We start from the raw sequence: 20,040 nt of genomic DNA, 5'->3' as shown, positions 1-20,040 counted from the left end.
AAGACAATTTTTCAATACTCTTTAGGTAAAGTATCTGACAAATAAAAATATCCCACCATATTAGAAGTCAAAATTACAATTTCACATCAAAAGACAGCTAGCTCATTCATACTGTGACAGAACACATTAACTTTTCACTCTATAGGTGAGAATTCATATCTGGATTATAAAAAGCTGTAAATGAAGTTTTATAAATCTAAGATTTACTCTACATTCACATAAAATACCAATTATGCTTAACACTAAAGATTTATTCCTGTTGTCATCACTTCAAAGAAAGCTTACCTCAGCAGTTTTCTGAGTTGTTGTAAGTCTAAAACACTCTTTTTCTAAGACATCAAGCTTTTCAAGTTTTGCATACAGCTTAATCTGATCTTGTTCTTTTTCCCTCTGAAGCTGGGCCTAGAAAGGATAAAAATAAAATAACAACCCTGAATTTGGCAAGTAATGCCAATGGAACAAGAATAATACAATTTCTGAGAATTCAAAACACAATGTAAATATCATAAGAAACATGTACATAAATGCACATACTTTAGGTGCTTACAAGCAAAAAAGAATATCAAACATGTTTTGTTATTTTTTTTTTTCAATCTTAAAGTCATAATTTTTAAAATTTAAATTAAAAAAATTTTTTTTCTGAAAATCAAATACTTTTAAGAAGCAAATATAACATGCAAAAAAGGCCAGGCGTGGTGGCTCATATTTGTAATTCAAGCACTTTGGGAGGCTGAAGTGGGAGGATTGCTTGAACCCTGGAGTTTGAGACCAGCCTAGGCAACATAGTGGGACTCCTCCTCTACAAAAAACTTAACAATCAGCCGGACATGGTGGTGCATGCACACCTGTAGTCTCAGCTGCTTGGGCTGCTGAGATGAGAAGATTGCTTGAGCCTGGGAAGTCAAGGTTATGGTAAGCAGTGACTGTGCCACTGCACTCCAGTCTGGGCAACAGAGTGAGAGCTTGTCTCAAAAAAAAAAAAAAAAAAAAAAAGTGCAGATTAGATGTGTTATATTAGCATCAGTGAAACAAACTTGTTTATGCATCTTTATATAGAATATAAATTAATTCTACTACGGAAAACTTTTCTTTTTTTGAGAGAGTCTTGCTGCTGCCCAGGCCAGAGTATAGCAGCGCGATCTTGGCTCACTGCAACCTCTGTCTCCTGGGTTCAAGCGATTCTCCCTCCTCAGCCTCCCAAGTAGCTGGGATTACAGGCCCCTGCCACCATGCCCTACACTAGGTTTTGTATTTTTAGTAGAGATGTGGTTTCACCATGTTGCTCAGGTTGCTCTTGAACTCCTGACCTCAAGTCAACCGCCCTCCTTGGCCTCCCAAACTGCTGGGATTACAGGCGTGACCTACCAATTCTGGCCTAAGAAAACCATTATTAACAAAACCTGTATTAAATAGTGTTATTTACAAGGTGACCAAACATACTCATTAACTTACCCTTTCTCTAACAAAGAAAAGCAGCTATCAGAGGAATAAAATATAAAAATAACATGGAGAAAGGGAAAGTTATATATTATATATATATACACACACACATACACACACATACACACACACACACGCGCACATTTATATGCTATTTTGTAATGGCATTTATAACCATACTAATGTAAGGTATTAGTAATAGGGGCAACTGTGAGGGAGCAAGAACTCTTTCTATACTATCTACTCAATTTTCTATAAATCTAAAATGGCTGTAAAAGATAAAGTCTAGGCCGGGCACAGTGGCTCATGCCTGTAATCCCAGCACTTTGGGAGGCCGAGGCGGGTGGATCACCTCAGGTCAGGAGTTTGAGACCAGCCTGCCCAACATGGTGAAACCCTGTCTCTACTAAAAATACCAAAAGTTAGCTGGGTGTGGTGGCGGGTGCCTGTAATCCCAGCTACTTGGCAGGCTGAGACAGGAGAATCATTTGAACCAAGGAGGCGGAGGTTGCAGTGAGCCAAGATTGTGCCACCGCACTCCAGCCTGTGAGACAATACTGAAACTCTGACTCCAAAAAAAAAAAAAAAAAAAAGATAAAGTCTATTAATTAAAACAAAACCAAAAACAATACCAATAAACAGAGTCTTGGTAACCTGTGGTTTAATAACATTTAGGTGAAGTCTCAGAGAAGAAGAGAGAGAGGTGGGACAGAATAATTATTTGAAGGATAATGGTTGAAAATGTTCTAATTTAATGAAAAATATTGACAGATTCAAGAATCTCAAAAGGTTCAGCATTAAGAAACCACTTAGCAACATATTGTTGAAAACCAGTGATAAATGGGAAAATCTTAACAGCAGTCTGAGAAATGATGACACATTCTGCATAGAGGAATAAAGAGAATAACTCTGATCAGAAACTATGAGATCCAGAAGGCAACAGAAACATAATCTTCAATGTGCTGAAAGAAGAAAAGATGCCACCTAGAATTCTATATCCAGCCAAAATATCTTTCACAAATGACAGAGAAATAGACTTTTCCAGATAAATAAATGCTAAAACAATTCTTAGCATTCTGATATTTTCCTTCACATGGAAGGAAAATGATATCAAATGGAAAACAAAATCTACACAAAAATAAAAAGCACAGAAAATGGTAAAAAATATATATTTTTGTTTCCTAATTTTCCTGAAAGGATAATTGACCATTTGAAGCAAAAATAATAATGTATTGTGGGTCGTATGACATATGCAGAAATAAAATGTATGAAAACTATAGCACAAAGGTGAATAAGAGGATGCATATTGAAAGAGGATCCTACATTATATGTGAAATATTTTAATACAGATTTATGGCAGACTGTGGTTAGTTAAGAATACATATTTTAGTTCACAGAGCAGCTATTAAAAAGGATCATAATTTGTTCAATATCAACTAGAGAAAGACCCTCATCTTATTCTTCTTCAGAATAGTTTGGCTGTTCTTGGACCTTGGCGTTTCCATATAAATGTTAGAATTAAATTCCCTAGTTCCTTAAAAATCTGTTATGTATTTGACCCATCAAAATCCAGTAGTGATTGGTACTTTTACCCTTCTGCCAAGAAAATGCAAGGATATTAGAACACTTTAAACTACTTTACTTCTTCCTAATATATAAGCCATTGTTCTGATGAATTTTAATTCTTTATATTTAAACCATATAAATCTTAATTATTGTTGCCTTATATAATATTCATTTAGATTTATCCACATTATTTACCATCTTCATTGCTCTTCATTCCTTCATGCATCTCTGACCTTCCACCAAAGGTCATTTTCCTTCTGTCTGATATCCTTTATTGTTCTCTTTAGAGTGGACCTACTAGTAACAAACTATCTCAGTCTTTTTAGTCTTAAAATGTCTTTATTTCTGAAGGATACTTCCCCCAAGCATAGAATTCTAGACCAGTATTTATTTTCTTTAAACACCTTAACTCTATCAGTCCCTTGTCTTCTGGGTTCAGTACTTTCAGTTGAGAAGTCAGCTATCACTTTAATTGTCGTCTCTTTGAATGTAATATTTTTTTTTTTCTGGATGCTTTTAAGATTTTACTTTTTTTTTTTTTTTTTTTTTTTTTTTTGCTGTTTTTTTTTTTTTTTTCTTGTTTTTTTTTTTTTACGATCTCAGCTCACTGCAACCTCCGCCTCCCGGGTTCAAGCGATTCTCCTGCCTCAGCCTCCTGAGTAGCTGGGATTACAGGTGCCTGCCACCAAGCCCGGCTAATTTTTGTATTTTTAGTAGAGATGGGGTTTCACCATGTTGGCCAGGTTAGTAATTTTACTTTTTAATACATTTTGTAACATTCTTAGCCATTATCTCTTCAAATATTGCTTTTCCCCTATTTTCCCTTTCCTTTCCTTTTGAAACTCCAATTACACATAAGTTAGACCTCATTCTAACATTATGCCTCTTTTGGCTTTGAATTTTCCCATGACATTAAAATATTCTTCAAAAATATACAAAATTATATTATCATTCCTTATAGAAAATATGCTCTCACCTGTTGTTCTAGGATCATGTTCTTTTCTCGCTCTACATTGAGAACCATTCTCTTTGTATATTCTAGTTGCTTCTCTAGAAGAGTACAACGAGACTGGGCTGAGCTTAACTGTATACTTATATCTGCGAAAAAGACAAAATAACAACCAGTCAATTACCTGATTATCACATAGATCAGAGATTTGGTTATCACAAGAAATGTATTATGTGAATTCAATCAAGAGCTAAAAGTTCAGAGTCTCTTTTATCTCTGAGTATTGACTCTCCCAGAGTTATGAAAATACATTTGTAAATAGCTCATTAATTACATAGAACTGGTTTAATATTGTCTCCTCCTAAAAATCCAGAGGGCACACTTCTGAAAGAGGAGGATGTCAGTAACTTGTGGGGTGAGAAATATCCTGGTTGTTAATGAAAATAACATCATCTGGAAAAACAGAGGCTGAAAGCTTTTACCTACCAGTATATTTCTTCTCTTTCAGGAAACTCAAGTATATGCATCTACCACTCTCATTTTCCCCTGTTCTTGACTGCTGGCAGAACAGCTAATTCCACAGCAGAAAGCAACCTATTTCTAATCCTTTAGCTCTTTACTTTCCTTACCCCTTTCTTCTACTTTTGTCCAATTACCTCAGAAATATTTTTCTCCCCATTTCTTCACTGTACTTCTAAGTTGAAACAAAAACTTGAGCCTTGTTTATAAGGATGAGTGTAGTGTAAAAATGAAAAAGAAGGTTGTAAGTTTTGAAGTGAAATTATGTAAAAGACTTATGTTCTAAATTTCTAACATTTTTCCTAATTTCCACAGAAGCCTCCCCCATTTGCCTATGTCTTCTAATTAACTTTGCTTTCCTCTCAAGTTAAATAAAATTCTTTTGTATACTTACAAGGGATGTAAAGGACCTCTTCAAGGAGAACTACAAACCACTGCTCAGTGAAATAAAAGAGGACACAAACAAATGGAAGAACATACCATGCTCATGGATAGGAAGAATCAATATCGTGAAAATAGCCATACTGTCCAAGGTTATTTATAGATTCAATGCCATCCCCATCAAGCTACCAATGACTTTCTTCACAGAATTGGAAAAAACTGCTTTAAAGTTCATATGGAACCAAAAGAGAGCCCGCATCTCCAAGACAATCCTAAGTCAAAAGAACAAAGCTGGAGGCATCACGCTACCTGACTTCAAACTATACTACAAGGCTACAGTAACCAAAACAGCATGGTACTGGTACCAAAACAGAGATATAGACCAATGGAACAGAACAGAGTCCTCAGAAATAATACCACACATCTACAGCCATCTGATCTTTGACAAACCTGAGAGAAACAAGAAATGGGGAAAGGATTCCCTATTTAATAAATGGTGCTGGGAAAATTGGCTAGCCATAAGTAGAAAGCTGAAACTGGATCCTTTCCTTGCTCCTTATACGAAAATTAATTCAAGATGGATTAGAGACTTAAATGTTAGACCTAATACCATAAAAATCCTAGAAGAAAACCTAGGTAGTACCATTCAGGACATAGGCATGGGCAAAGACTTCATGTCTAAAACACCAAAAGCAACGGCAGCAAAAGCCAAAATTGACAAATGGGATCTAATTAAACTAAAGAGCTTCTGCACAGCAAAAGAAACTACCATCAGAGTGAACAGGCAACCTACAGAATGGGAGAAAATTTTTGCAATCTACTCATCTGACAAAGGGCTAATATCCAGAACCTATAAAGAACTCAAACAAATTCACAAGAAAAAAACAAACAACCCCATCAGAAAGTGGGCAAAGGATATGAACAGACATTTCTCAAAAGAAGACATTCATACAGCCAACAGACACATGAAAAAATGCTCATCATCACTGGCCATCAGAGAAATGCAAATCAAAACCACAATGAGATACCATCTCACACCAGTTAGAATGGCGATCATTAAAAAGTCAGGAAACAACAGGTGCTGGAGAGGATGTGGAGAAATAGGAACACTTTTACACTGTTGGTGGGATTGTAAACTAGTTCAACCATTATGGAAAACAGTATGGCGATTCCTCAAAGATCCCATTACTGGGTATATACCCAAAGGATTATAAATCATGCTGCTATAAAGACACATGCACACGTATGTTTATTGCCGCACTATTCACAATACCAAAGACTTGGAATCAACCCAAATGTCCATCAGTGACAGATTGGATTAAGAAAATGTGGCACATATACACCATGGAATACTATGCAGCCATATAAAAGGATGAGTTTGTGTCCTTTGTAGGGACATGGATGCAGCTGGAAACCATCATTCTTAGCAAACTATCACAAGAACAGAAAACCAAACACCGCATGTTCTCACTCATAGGTGGGAACTGAACAATGAGATCACTTGGACTCGGGAAGGGGAACATCACACACCGGGGCCTATCATGGGGAGGGGAGAGGGGGGAGGGATTGCATTGGGAGTTATACCTGATGTAAATGACGAGTTGATGGGTGCTGACGAGTTGATGGGTGCAGCACACCAACATGGCACATGTATACATATGTAACAAACCTGCACGTTATGCACATGTACCCTAGAACTTAAAGTATAATAATAATAATAAATAAATAAATAATTCTTTTGTATTCATTTTTATTGGTTTTTATATTGTTTAATTGCTAGTGTTGTTCTGTATTTCAAATTCTAAAGTTTAGTGTTAACTGCAAATACAAATAAATAAAAAATAAATATTCAATTACGGGTTAAATTGGATTTTGTTGGTTATTCTGAAAATATTCTAATTTTTAAACACAACTTGTCTAAAATCTTAATTTTTCCTTTAATTTCTAGAATTTATGAATTATGCTAAGTTAGATATGATAGAGGTAAGTTCAAAACTGTATCTTTTTCTCACAAATATCAAAAGGTCTGAGAACAAAGCCACAAAGTTTGAATATATATAAAAACAAAGATATCTGAGTACATCGGCTTAGACTAGGTTTATTATTTTTGAACTGTATACTCTGGTAACTCCTGGTTTCTGAGAACTACTGCATTTCTTACCTTTTTTCTGCTTTATCAGCTCCTGGTGTGCCAGATTTCTCTCATTTGTTTCATTCTCTAAGGCCTTCTTATACTGCGCTGCTTCTCTGGAAAGAATGTTCAGGTTATCTTCAGCCTGTGTTCTCTCCAGCTCTAAATGATGAATTTTTTCCTGAAGAGTTTTTAAGGCTAAAATAAGAGCTGTTGAAAAAATATTTTGTTGATATTTTCAGTGAAAGTTTCTGAACACTTACAATCAAAGTAACATAAGAAAAATAAGCAGTATATTTTTGTTAGTGAGCCAGAAAAATATTCAAGTAATGCATATTCTTCAAAAAATGAAAAATAATGAATAACACTTTAAAGAAGGGCACATTTTCTCTAATATATCTTGTAAAAACAATATATCTATGATTCTATTTAGTGACTTCTAAGACTGAGAAAGGTAATAACCATGATTTTAATTTAATAAAATAAATATTTTCAAATGAAAGGACTTAAAGAAGACACTGTAGTCTAGGGAGCATAAGAGTCTGAATATGAATAAGGAACATTAAAATATAATTTCTACTAATTAACATGGCAATTTAGGTTTAAAGTTAAAGGTTTTTTTCTCAGTTCTTGATGTATTCCATTTGAGTCAAATCACACATATTTACTGTTTCTTTGTCCATGATACAGTATTAAGAAACAGGATAATTATAACCTAATGGCTTACTTAATGTCAGACCTGAAAGATAATAGTACACTATACCACTATGACTTATATTCAACTATATTAATATCTTCATGATTCAGATAAGTTAAGAGTTTTAACTGTCATATACTTTATATCAAATTAGAAAGATGCTTGCTAGAGATTACCATTTGATTTTTATAAATGAGATAAATAAATTATATTTATTCCTCTTTACATGGTATCTGTAGCTGGCACATTGATTTGCATTATTATTTCTTATAGTTTATTCCACAAAACTAGTTTATTTATTAACAGCAACCATTATTATAGAATATTTTAAAAGTAGGTGATAACAGAATCTTAGAAAGGAATCTGCACAGCTTAAAATATGCCTGGAGTAATACAATGTTTTCCTAATTCAACTTTAAGATCCTCCTACATTTCTATTTTAAACATTAAAATACTAGTATTTTGTAGTTACTCTGATATACTGGCTTCCTAAAATATTTTCAAGAATAATTTTGGATGTGTGCAATTTCTGAATCTAATTCTTGAATAAGATGCAATTCCATTTAATTCGCTAACATTCTAATCATGTGGTTTAGAAGGATTCCAAATCTGACCTTTTATTCTTCAAAGACTATTTTCCTGTTTATAAATGATGTTTTTATGATAACCCTGTGATATGTGTCCAGCTGGTTATATTAATCTTCATTTTATGGCTGTAGAAGCCAAAATAAAAAATGTCAAGTAATTTGTCTAAGTTCATAGAAACTTTTAGCAACAGAATCAAAATTAGGAGTTTTGTTAAGATTAAATATACAATCATATTGTATTCCACATAAATACGAAAGGTTTTTTATAGCAGATTTTTTCCATTCTTCAAATTCTATATCAGCATTACCTTGGCTATTTGGGCTATGAAGTATCTTAGAAGAGGTAACCTCTAAGTTCGCAGGATGGCAATTCTGAGATGGTTCATTCTGGGTGAATGAGGGAACAAATACTCTTTCTGGAGGTTTATGATAGCTTCCCACTATACTGTGCATTAACTCAGAATCCATTATCTGTAGAGAATAAAGGAACGATATAATATAGTATCATTCTTTCCTATTTTAAGGGTGAACGCATTATATAAAAATTCAGGTGAAACTTCAACATAACAACATAATCATATACTGTGGAGTTGTATCTTTAGGAACTTAATTATAAATTCAACTCTAATAAGCCTGGCAATAAAAGAAAGAAAAATTACTATTTCTTGTGTAAGTAGTATCGACAATTCTGCCTGATTTTCAATAATCATATACCCTGGAGTAAGCATGACATGAGTGCCGTGAATTTACTGGTTTCTCAGTAACTCACAAATCCCATATATCTATCATAGTCTGAGCATTGCTCTACAAGCAGTGTGACTCTAGGATTTAAAGAGAAAGTACATATTCTAAAAGACAACAGAGCTTTTAAAAACAAGCCAATAATATACACTGATTCTCTAATACCGATTGTTGAATTCTAATGTATGGCTTCCTAAAGGATTTTCAAGAGTAATTTTGGATATATGAAATATCAGAATCTAACCTTTGAATAAGACACATCTCTGCTTAGTGTATTAGCATTTTAGTCATCTAGATTAGAAAGTTTCCAAATCTGAAGAATCGAGACTACTTAGTTTTGTTAGTCTAGTTTTTATTTTGTTGCTGTTTTTGTTTTGGTAAGAGAGCCCTTTTAACCATTTTAGCAGGTAATTTTTGGTCTAAAATTTCCAAATCATTTTATTATCCTTTCTGCAATTTAAATATTTTAGAAATGTATTCTATTTTTTAATAGATTCTAGTCAATGTTAATTAAATTAATTCATAATCACATAAGGTGATAACTGCTCACAAAAAAATAACTCACTGGCAGAATTTTAAGAAAGCTTGCTTCAAAATGTAAATCCAAGAATTACACTATAACATTAGCTTATTTTGATTTTTGAGAGTTGTACATTTTCCATGATTTCACTACCGCCTCAATTCACAAGACAAGAAAGGCAGGCACGTCCCAGGATTATATTTTCTGGAAGAGCAGAAGGCACACTTCACTTCCTAGAATTTTCTACTTTAGCCATTGCCATGATTGGCTATCTCCTAGAATATTCTGATTGGTCTAAATTAGAGGCTGTAAAGCCTAAGGTTTGCTAAGATACTTGATATTTTTTGTTCTTGCAAGGCAACCATATTTTGCTATTGTTATTAGTACCAGCTATCTCAGACACTGTCCCATGGGATACCGCATCTGTCTAAGTTGTTCCCTCAAAAAACAAGAGATCAACATTGGTCACAGCTGGCTCACTAGAAAGTGGAGGTAAGGCCCTAAAGTACGTAAGTCCTGAAGATGGTTGTACGTCTTTAGAGAGAGGTAAGTGGTTAAAGCTATCCCAAGAACACTGGAGCTACTCAAGATATCTGACTCAGTTTTCAGCTCCGGGTGGGTTTCTCCAATGATAGAAAGAATGAAATTTTGCTATTCGTCACTACACACTGAAGTCCTTGGGATAGCTCTGCTTCCTCTGACCTAAGTACAATATTATTTCACAAACTGGATATTGTACCAATTAAAAAACTGGTCCAAATTTGAGGTTTTTAATGTATATGAAATAATGACTAGTTAGAAGGTTGCCAGTAAGTTAAAAATTAAACTACAGTTTATTTAAATTAAATGTGTAGACACATATTAAAGTGGGCACAAGCAGAATAACCCACTGATAGGATAAAAACAAGATGAAGAAAAAGAAAACAGTAAAGAAACGAGAGGACAAGTGATGTTGTGACACAGAGCTCAGAGATTCTCATTGTAATGGGATCTCAGCTTAACCCTTATAATCTGGTCCTATGTTGTAAACAAGTGCATAAGCCTACTAGAAGCTTATTTATATAAAGCACTGAAGCATCCCGGGAGAAAAACTCACTCTGAAGGAAGGTGAAATAACTACAAAAGGCCTTACATGGCTAAGGAGAGGAGGAGTGATTCTGAGTAGACTATGGTGGTGGTCATTTTAATTTATCTCTGATCTAGTGCCATGACTCAAATGTGGGTTCTAAAAAGAGAGAGAGTTTAAATAAAAACTGAGAAATGTTTCATCAATATCTCTATAAAATATCAAGGCATTAGCTTCCCTGCTTTGTGTAAGATGTTATACGACAATGGAGGGGGAGTCAGATGGCTAGCAGTTTTGGCCCCTTTCTGGTGCATCGGTTAGTAGTATTCAGCAAGAGAGAGAGAGAGCAAGAGAGACAGTGAACAAGAGTGAGAAAGCGAGAGAGCAAGAGAGAAACAGAGAGAGATCACAGATGGAAGGGACACATTCATGGGCGTGTATGAGAAATATTTCTAGGGAAAAATTTCTGAAAATACAGAGAAGTACTTAAATCCCAATCTCTAGAATTCTGGTATTTCTGATACCGGACTTAGCTAGCTGTTGGTAACTGAAAAGACCTCAGGAACTCTTATGGAACATTTTATTGGTGTCTGCAAGTAAGGGCAAAAGGCTATAAAATGTGAACCTCATTTGTATCAAGCCTGGGAAACTCAGGTTGTACCTGGAACCATTCTTTTTTTTTTTTTCTTAAAATTTTTATTTACTTTTTATTTATTCTAAAAACAAACAAACAAAAAAACGGAATACGTGTGCAGAATGTGCAGGTTTGTTACATAGGTATACATGTGCCATAGTAGTTTGCTGCACCTACTGACTCGCCCTCTAAGTTCCCTTCCTTTACCACCCACAGGCCCTGGTGTGTGTTGTGCCTCTCTCTGTATGCAGGTGTTCTCAATGTTCAACTCCCACTTACGAGTGAGAACATGCAGTGTTTGGTTTTCTGTTCTTATGTTAGGCTGCCGAGGATGATGGCTTCCAGTTTCATCCACGTCTCTGCAAAGGACATGAGCTCATTCCTTTTTATGGCTGCATAGTGTTCCATGGTATATATGTACCACATTTTCTTTATCTAGTCTGTCACTGATGGGCATTTGGGTTGGTTTACCTGAAACCATTCTTGACAGCTTGTGAACAACCAGGGAAATTACTCCCTGTCTTTACGGTCTATAAAATAAAGATACTCTAATTGGCTGCCACTAAGATCCCATTGCATAAAAAAACTATCCCCCTAAAAAGAATGCTCTAGACACAAACACTTTACTGCAAAGCATTTTTTTACTTTTTATAGAGGAAAACACTTATTCTACAGGACTACTAGGGAGATGACATTCCTTTATTTCAAAAGTCTTCTATAGTATCTCTGACCATTCACCCAGAATGAACCATCTCAGGAAGCTGAGGCAGGAGAATCACTTGAACCTGGGAGGTAGAGGCTGCAGTGAGCTGAGACTGCACCACTGCACTCCAGCCTGGGTGACAGAGCGAAAGACTCTCAAAAAAATAAAATAAAATAAAATAAAATAAAATAAAATAAAATAAAATAAAAGTTTCAGAGCAGACTTCTTTGGTTCAAACTGAAGCACTGCTGTGTGACCTTGATCAAATGTTTAATTTCTCTGTGCCTCAAATTCCTCATTTGCAAAATAAATATTAAAATGGTATCTTAACACAGGGGTTCCCAACCTCTGGCCTGCGGACTAGTATCCATTTTTGGCCTGTTAGGAACCAGGCTGCCCAGCAGGAGGTGAGTGAAGGTGAGCAAGCATTACCACCCAAGCTCCGCTTCCTGTCAGATCAGGGCAGCATTAGATTCTCATAGGAGCGCGAACCCTATTGTGAACTGTGCATATCAGGGATCTAGGCTGCACGCTCCTAATGAGAATCAAACTAATGTCTGATGATCTGGAATGATCTGGGGTGAAACTGTTTCATCCCCAAACTATTCCCCTACCCCTGCCGCATCTGTGGAAAAATTGTCTTCCACAAAACCGGTCCCTCCTGCCTTAACATATAAGACTGCTTTAAGGATTAAATGAGACAATGTAAGTAAGGTACTCAGAAAGATGTCTGATACATAGTAAATGTTGATTCATGTTAGCAATGATTATCTTTAAGGGATAAAGGAGAAGAACAAGTCAAAGATAATTCTCAGATGATCTAACTTGGCTACTGTGTAGATATTAATTTAATTAATTTACCAGGGACTAGTACTCAAAATATCTGAAGAACTATAAATCAGAAAGAAACACAAAACCCAATAGAAAAAATAAGCATAAGGGACACTTCAAAAAGAGGAAACATAAGTGGTTTATAAATACAGGAAAAGATGCTCAACCTCAGTAGTAGTCACGGAAATGCAACTTAAAACCACAAATTAGTATTTCATATCCAACACTTAGGCAAAATGTAAAACTGACAATATAAAATTTCAGAAATGATGTAGAACTATGAGAACAGTAGTAAGTGTTGGCACATAAACTGGTACCAATTTTAAAACAATTTAGTATTATGAAATAAAATTGAATATATATTTCTTTACATATACATATATACATACAGATAGATATTACAATCTAGTGAATAAATCTTGGAGAAACTTTTACATATCATCACCAGGAAAGACATTATTAAGAATATTTGTAGCAGCACTATCTATAATAGCAAAAACTAGGAATAGCCGAAATGGATAAACAGATAAACTGTGGTATATTTACACAATGTCCTAACAAAGACAATGAGTAATTTGTGGTAAAGATTTCAATAAGGATGAATCTTAGAAAACTGTTGGGTGAAAAATGCAAGTTACTGAAGAAGAGTATCATAAAATTTTTTGTTATTGTTGATGCTGTTTTGTGTTTTTTAGAGTTGGTGGTCTCACTATGTTGCCCAGGCTGGTCTTATTCACACATTTAGAGTTCTAATTTTAAACTCACATTTCTTAGATCTTTAACTGTAGGAATTCTTTGAAGTCAATGTTTAAAGCACCTTTCTTCAGAGAAAACTTCTATTTTTCTGCTAGGATCTGAGGTACCCCAAACCAAAAGCATCATTAAACTAAACCTTTAGATTAAGATTATTTTTGCAAGGCGAATTTCAACTTCAAACTCACATGAGCATAGGATTGTGATGAGGAATTCTCAGGAAAGATTCTTTTTGTGTATTCCAATCAAAACCAAGGATGAGATAGGCAGTGTCATTCTAAAGAGCAGGCTATTTTCCTTAAATTATCCACAGAGGATGATTCACACTTTGGGGATCTCAGCTTTATGTTGCAGTGTCCAAACTTATAACTCACAATGCCTAGGCTCAGATTTCCTCTGTCCCATGCAAGCAGGACTATCTCCTTAAAGCCCAGGTTCTGGGCCATAAGGTATCAGAAGGCAATTTTAGAGGTAAAGAGGTTCTATGGCTCACTTATCTCCATGGAATTCGGCCTTCTCATTATTTACAGCCTTGTATTTTCACCTTACTTTGCTGCCAACTCAAGCAGACTTAAAAAAAATTTTTTAAGTATTTTATCCAGCATTTAAAAATGTGTTCTTTACCGGAAGTTTCTCTAAACATCTAGTCTGCCAAACTGCTTGAAATAAAATACTGCAATAGCTTTAGACATACTTTAGAGATACTAACTGCTTTAGACAAACCAGTTTTCGTTGCATACACAGAATGATACTTAGGCTTCAAAAAAGGAAAAGGAGTTTATATCTTTTCATTCCAGCTACAATTCTCAAAAGTATTCCATACTGTAAAGTTTGTTCTTCTTCAATTATAGTAAAGTGAATATTATCTGGTTAGTTATTAACTAAATAGAGAGTTTACTAGCAGGATTCAGATAACAGAACAAATAGTAAACAATCTATAGGCTGAGAATAAGAAAAAGTATCAGAACCTAATTCACATCTTAGGCACACTATATATTCAACATTAAAAATATGCAATGACTTTATAGGAATACTATAGTAACCATCAAATTCCAGAAATTTAGAAGTACTTTAAGTATTATTACACTTCAATGACATTCATGTATAATATATTTACAGTAGCAGCAAATCTTACATTTAATATACTGATCTTTTGACACTCGAATTGATCTACTTAATGTAATTTATAATTAACTTAAGAAAATCCCTCGATAGATATGAAAAAATCATTATTTTGTAACTATCACAATAAAGGCTGATTTAGGCAAGAAGCATCAATAACTGCTAAATCAAGGGGACACATTTCAATGAGGAGCAGGATAGTTGCATGGTCCTAAAGTGTATTTCCCATAGAATGCTTATAAAATGCAAGGAAAAACTAGTAACTGAATAGTAGAAAGACAAACAATACTCTGATAGGATAATTAAAATTAACATCACCTATGAGAGGTAGAAGGCCATCGTGTGCCTCTGGATATGAAACCCGGAAAAGGACACAACATCACTTATGCAGTACTCTGGCCAGAACGCATAACCTGAATCTCAACATGAGCAAATACCACATAAACAACAAATGAAAAACATTCTATTTTTCTTTTTTTTAAAAAAAAGCCAGCAGAGAGGTGGTTGTTTTCTTAAAAAATGTCAATTTCATAAAAGACAACCACACTTCTGTATATGTATGCAGAAGAACTGAAAGCAGGGTCTCAAAGAGGTATTTGTATACCTATGTTCATAGCAGCACAATTCACAATAACCAAAAGGCAGAAGCAAACCAAATGCCCATTGATAGGTAAACAAAATGTGATATATACAAGCAATGGAATATTAATCAGCCTTAAAAAGGAAGGAAACTCTGACAGAGGCTTCAATTTTGATGAACCTTGAAGATATGATGCTAAGTGAAATAAACCAATCACAGAAAAGACAAACATAAGATGTTGGTCTTATATAAGTTTGTCATATATGTGTTTCCACTTACATGAAGTATCTAAAGTAGATGAACTGACAGAAACAGAAGGTAGAATGGTGGTTGCTGGGGAGGAGTGAAAGGAGTTATAGAGTTTCAGTTTTGCCAGATGAAAAACTTTTAGAGACTGGTTGCATAACAATGCGTGGTAGGGGAGACAAATATGATAAAAACAATCTTTGATTCAATGGGCTTGGTTCCATAACAAAAGCATATGCAGAAAGCCATGGGAACACAAAGGAGAGGTTAACACTCTCTGACTGATGGAGAGATAACTAACGCCAGAAATAATCTGAAATTATGAAGAGTTTTGAAAGAGAAGTTTAGGTTAATATGGCAGAGTGAACATATATACTTACTTTTGCTTCCACTTGGAAACTCACTAAAATAATATTTAAAAAAAAGAAAGATATAAACCTGCGAAGAGAAGGATCAGCAGAGGTGACAACAAAACTTTGGAAAATGGAAAACAGATGTATGAGTAATAACAGGCTTAGCTAATGCAAAAAGGCAGACTCCAAATCCAAGTAAGAAATGTGACTTTTTAAATTTTACCCAGCAGGATCCTGGAATGGCTCAGGAATTAGCCACACCTCTGTAAGCAGTAGGTAAGATAGAGCTGGAAACTAGAGAACAGGTTGAAAGTTTAATGTAGAAGTAAATTATATGCCCAAATACCCTCTGCCTTTCCATGCAGCCATGAGTATTCTACCTTCATCTGGGAAGATCAGAATTTTGTTTTGTTTCTTTCTGAAGAGGAAATTATAGAATATCTCTGGACTGGGGGACACTCAGAACAACTGAGGGAGGGGCATGAGACTGGAAGCTGGAAGACTAATCAGTTCCCAGAATGTCGGCAGTCTATATTATTATATCCAAGTGAAGAACTGAGGATCCATTTTCTAGGAAATACGAATAGCTTAAGTTAATAAAGACACTAAAGACAATAAAATGAATTGATTGGATAGATTTGGAGTTTCCAATTAGTTTTTTTGGTTTTTTGTTTTGAGACGGAGTCTCTCTCTGTTGTCCAGGCTGGAGTGCAGTGGTGCGATATCGGCTCACTGCAACCTCTACCTCGCAGGTTCAAGCGATTCTCCTGCCTCAGCCTCCTGAGTAGCTGGGATTTTAGGCGCCCACCACCACGCCTGGCTAATTTTTTGTATTTTTAGTAGAGACAGAGTTTCACCATGTTGGCCAGGCTGGTCTCAAACTCCTGACCTCAGGTGATCCACCTGCCTTGGCCTCCCAAAGTGCTGGGATTATAGGCACGAGCCACTGTGCCCGGCCTTCAATTAGTTTTTCAGTGCTCCCATCTTACATATAAGCTATCTAACCAAGGCTTACCAAACATTAGGAAAGACAGAGACCAAAGCAAACAAACAATAAGAGGTTTAGCAGGAACACAAAAACTGGCAATATACCATTAGTGAAGATAGAATGTATAATCATTGAGGACGATGATAGATCCTAGTGAATTTGTTTGGAGTACAGTGAATAAATGTTGGCAGTAAAAAACAGGCTAAAAACGTATAAGGGCCAAGCCACAAAGGATTTTGTATATCACATCAAGGAGTTTGTAATTTATTTGATTAGACCATAGAGAGGTAATTAAGGACATAAAAGGGAATAACATGACCAGGTTTGCATTTTGACAAGTTCATTCAGCTGGCCTTAAGGTGAACAGACAAAAGAAGGAAGAAATTATAGGCAGATGGACAAATTAAAAGGTTACTAAAGTAATTCAAACAAGAAAAATATAGGTCTAAAATAGGACTGGAGTAGATGAGATAAATATGAAAGATGCTGAGAAGATATAATCAAAAGGACTTAAGAATCTGCTACAAATATGCATTTAGGTTGGATCTAGAGATAGAGATTTGGTTATCAATTAGATCGCCCAAGGACAGTATAAAGAACAGCAATTTTCAGTGTGTGCATGTGTGCATGACAAAAGAGGTAGCTGAGACTCACTGCCTTTGCCCATTAGGGAACCACTGTGGGTCCTCCTCAGATGTGTTGAGAAAAAATTTTATAAAAGGTTAAGAATCACAGATTTGGCTGGGCGCAGTGGCTCACGCCTGTAATCCCAACACTTTGGGAGGCCGAGGCGGGCAGATCACGAGGTCAGGAGATCAAGACCATCCTGGCCAACATGGTAAAACCTCATCTCTACTAAAAATTTTTAAAAAATTAGCCCAGCGTGGTGGCACACGCCTGTAATCCCAGCTACTCAGGAGGCTGAGGCAGGAGAGAATCACTTGAATCTGGGAGGCGGAGGTTGCAGTGAGCCGAGACTGTGCCATTGCACTCCAGCCTGGGTGACAGAGGAGACTTGGTCTCCAAAAAACAAAACCAAACAAACAAAAAAAGATTAAGAATCACAGATTTGGGAGACAAGTGAAGGAAAAAAAAAACTCTCAAAGGAGATTAAAAAAAAAAAAGCAGTAAGAGAAGTGGGGAGAAGCAGGAGAAAGTGATAACAAAGGAGTAAAAGTGAGAACAAGTACTTACTATTTATGTCTAATACACTATGCCTCCCTGAAATAAAAAGAACACAGGACATGGCTTCTGCTATCTGACTGAGTTTGCAATTACACTGTTGAAAAAAGACTGACATAAGACAATGAGAGGGAGAAAAAAGAAAAAGGGAGGGGGGTGAGTCAACAGTGTATCAAGTAAAATTGGTTTACTTCATAACTACTAATAAATTTTTACTGAGCAGCCTCCAAACTCATTAAATAGTCTGAATATAAGAAATACATTATTACATGAGTAGAACAGCCAGTTTTTGGGGTTTTTTGTTTTGTTTTTTTTTGAGACGGAGTCTCGCTCTTTTGCCAGGCTGGAGTGCAGGGGCGCGATCTCGGCTCAATGCAAGCTCCGCCTCCGGAGTTCACGCCATTCTCCTGCCTCAGCCTCCAGAGTAGCTAGGACTACAGGCACTCGCCACCACGCCTGGCTAATTTTTTGTATTTTTAGTAGAGATGGCGTTTCACCATGTTGGCCAGGATGGTCTCGATCTCTTGACCTCGTGATTCGCCCACCTCGGCCTCCCAAAGTGCTGGGATTACAGGCGTGAGGCACCGTGCCCGGCCAATAGCCAGTTTTTTAAGAGTACATAGTAATGCCAATCTTTTACAAATATTTTATAAATTATAATATAGCATCTAATTGTTCATGTGCAGTTAATTCAACTCAATACATGCAATAAGAGCTATCTAATTTTCAAGTAAACTCATCAAGTGCTGAATTTAAAATAACCAGGCTTATGAATATTCTATCTAATAATTAGATTTCTCCTTATTGAACGTGTATCCATTTAATTTAGAACATATAATGTCTAAGGTCACTTAAATGATTAGACTCCCCATCATCTTTACCAAGATCTAGTTTATCTTGACTATTCAGTTCAAGAGAAAATGTTCCTAATTTAATACAAAGTAAATGAGGAACAATATAAAACTGTATAATTATAGCCTATTTTTAAAGGACAAAGATAGATACAAAAAACAGATTTAAGTTATTAAATGTTAATAGATGGACAGCAGATTTTCATGTTCTTACTTCCACCTTCTAAAACATTCTCCCCAATGAACACATACTACTTTTATAATGAGAAACAAAAATTTAATAAAATATTTTCTCAATTAGATTTCCAAAGAGGTAGAAAGCAGCTGGAGATTTAGAGTATCAATTATTTATATGAATATCTGTTGGAAGCACTTACATGTTTTCATTTGTAAGGGTTTCATGTCTCTTATCTCAATATAAACTCAGAAAAGGCAATTATGTTTATTTTTTCTGTAAGTCTCCACAATCCAAATTTCTACACTCTGCAAAGGGGCATTGTATCTTCAGGGCCTAATCCAAAAAATATTTGTAAAAATAAATCCTCTGAAACTAATTTGTTAGGTCAACAACTTTTTCCTACCTCCCTATGCTAATGTTTATTATGGTTGAACCCAGCAAATCAGTAAATACTGTCCTAACTTAAAACACACATACACACACACACACACACACATATTGTGCTTTGATATGTACTTTTACATACAGGTTTTAATTTAATGTTTTTATTTAAGTAAACCATAATTCTCAGGATTTGAAAATATTACTGGTAATATTTCTTCGAAAAGTTCTAAGTTAAAAAATAAGTGATTTTGAAAGGGTTTCAACATTCTTATAATGTTTATTGTATTTATAAGGATAAAAGTATACTATAGTTATTTTCGTTGAACTTTAACCATTTCTATCCACCTGTCAATCAATCAATCAATCAATCAATCAATCAACACAGGTTCTCACCATGTTGCCTAGACTAGCTTCAAACTCCTGGGTTCATGCAATCCTCCCACCTCAGCCTTCCGAGTAGCAGGTGTGTGCCACCACACCCTTTTCTCTTTAGAACGGTTGATGGTAAACTTAGTAAACACAGAGTTCAGAAACTGGGTAATGGGCACTCAGATTAGTTGCTACAAATCCACTTTCTAGGCCTTTACATTTTTTTTCCCCACAGGTTGAGCAGACTTCATAGTCAGAATTAATTGCGG

The 20,040-nt window shown here is 35.4% G+C and overlaps 1 protein-coding gene across 7 annotated transcripts in view; it reads right to left on the bottom strand.

Annotated features, from left to right (window-relative positions):
- CEP57L1 (centrosomal protein 57 like 1) overlaps window positions 1-20,040 on the bottom strand; it is a 33,362-nt gene that overhangs the window by 9,658 nt on the left and 3,664 nt on the right. For 5 of the 7 annotated variants that reach the window (XM_031667542.1, XM_009206318.4, XM_021938024.2 and 2 more), the window contains exons 2-5: window positions 8,579-8,741; window positions 7,017-7,196; window positions 3,983-4,104; window positions 286-402 (exon numbers count right to left, since the gene is read on the bottom strand). In XM_031667542.1, coding sequence (XP_031523402.1) covers window positions 286-402; window positions 3,983-4,104; window positions 7,017-7,196; window positions 8,579-8,738 — 579 coding nt within the window. In that variant the 5' untranslated portion in view covers window positions 8,739-8,741. Of the gene's footprint in view, window positions 1-285; window positions 403-3,982; window positions 4,107-7,016; window positions 7,197-8,578; window positions 8,742-19,217; window positions 19,237-20,040 lie in introns of those variants that run through there. The other 2 variants (XM_031667543.1, XM_021938027.2) reach the window with 2 other exon arrangements.

Source organism: Papio anubis, chromosome 6 (assembly GCF_008728515.1).
Source record: "Papio anubis isolate 15944 chromosome 6, Panubis1.0, whole genome shotgun sequence".
NCBI lineage: Eukaryota > Metazoa > Chordata > Mammalia > Primates > Cercopithecidae > Papio > Papio anubis.
This window is presented reverse-complemented; position numbering and strand designations above follow the sequence as displayed.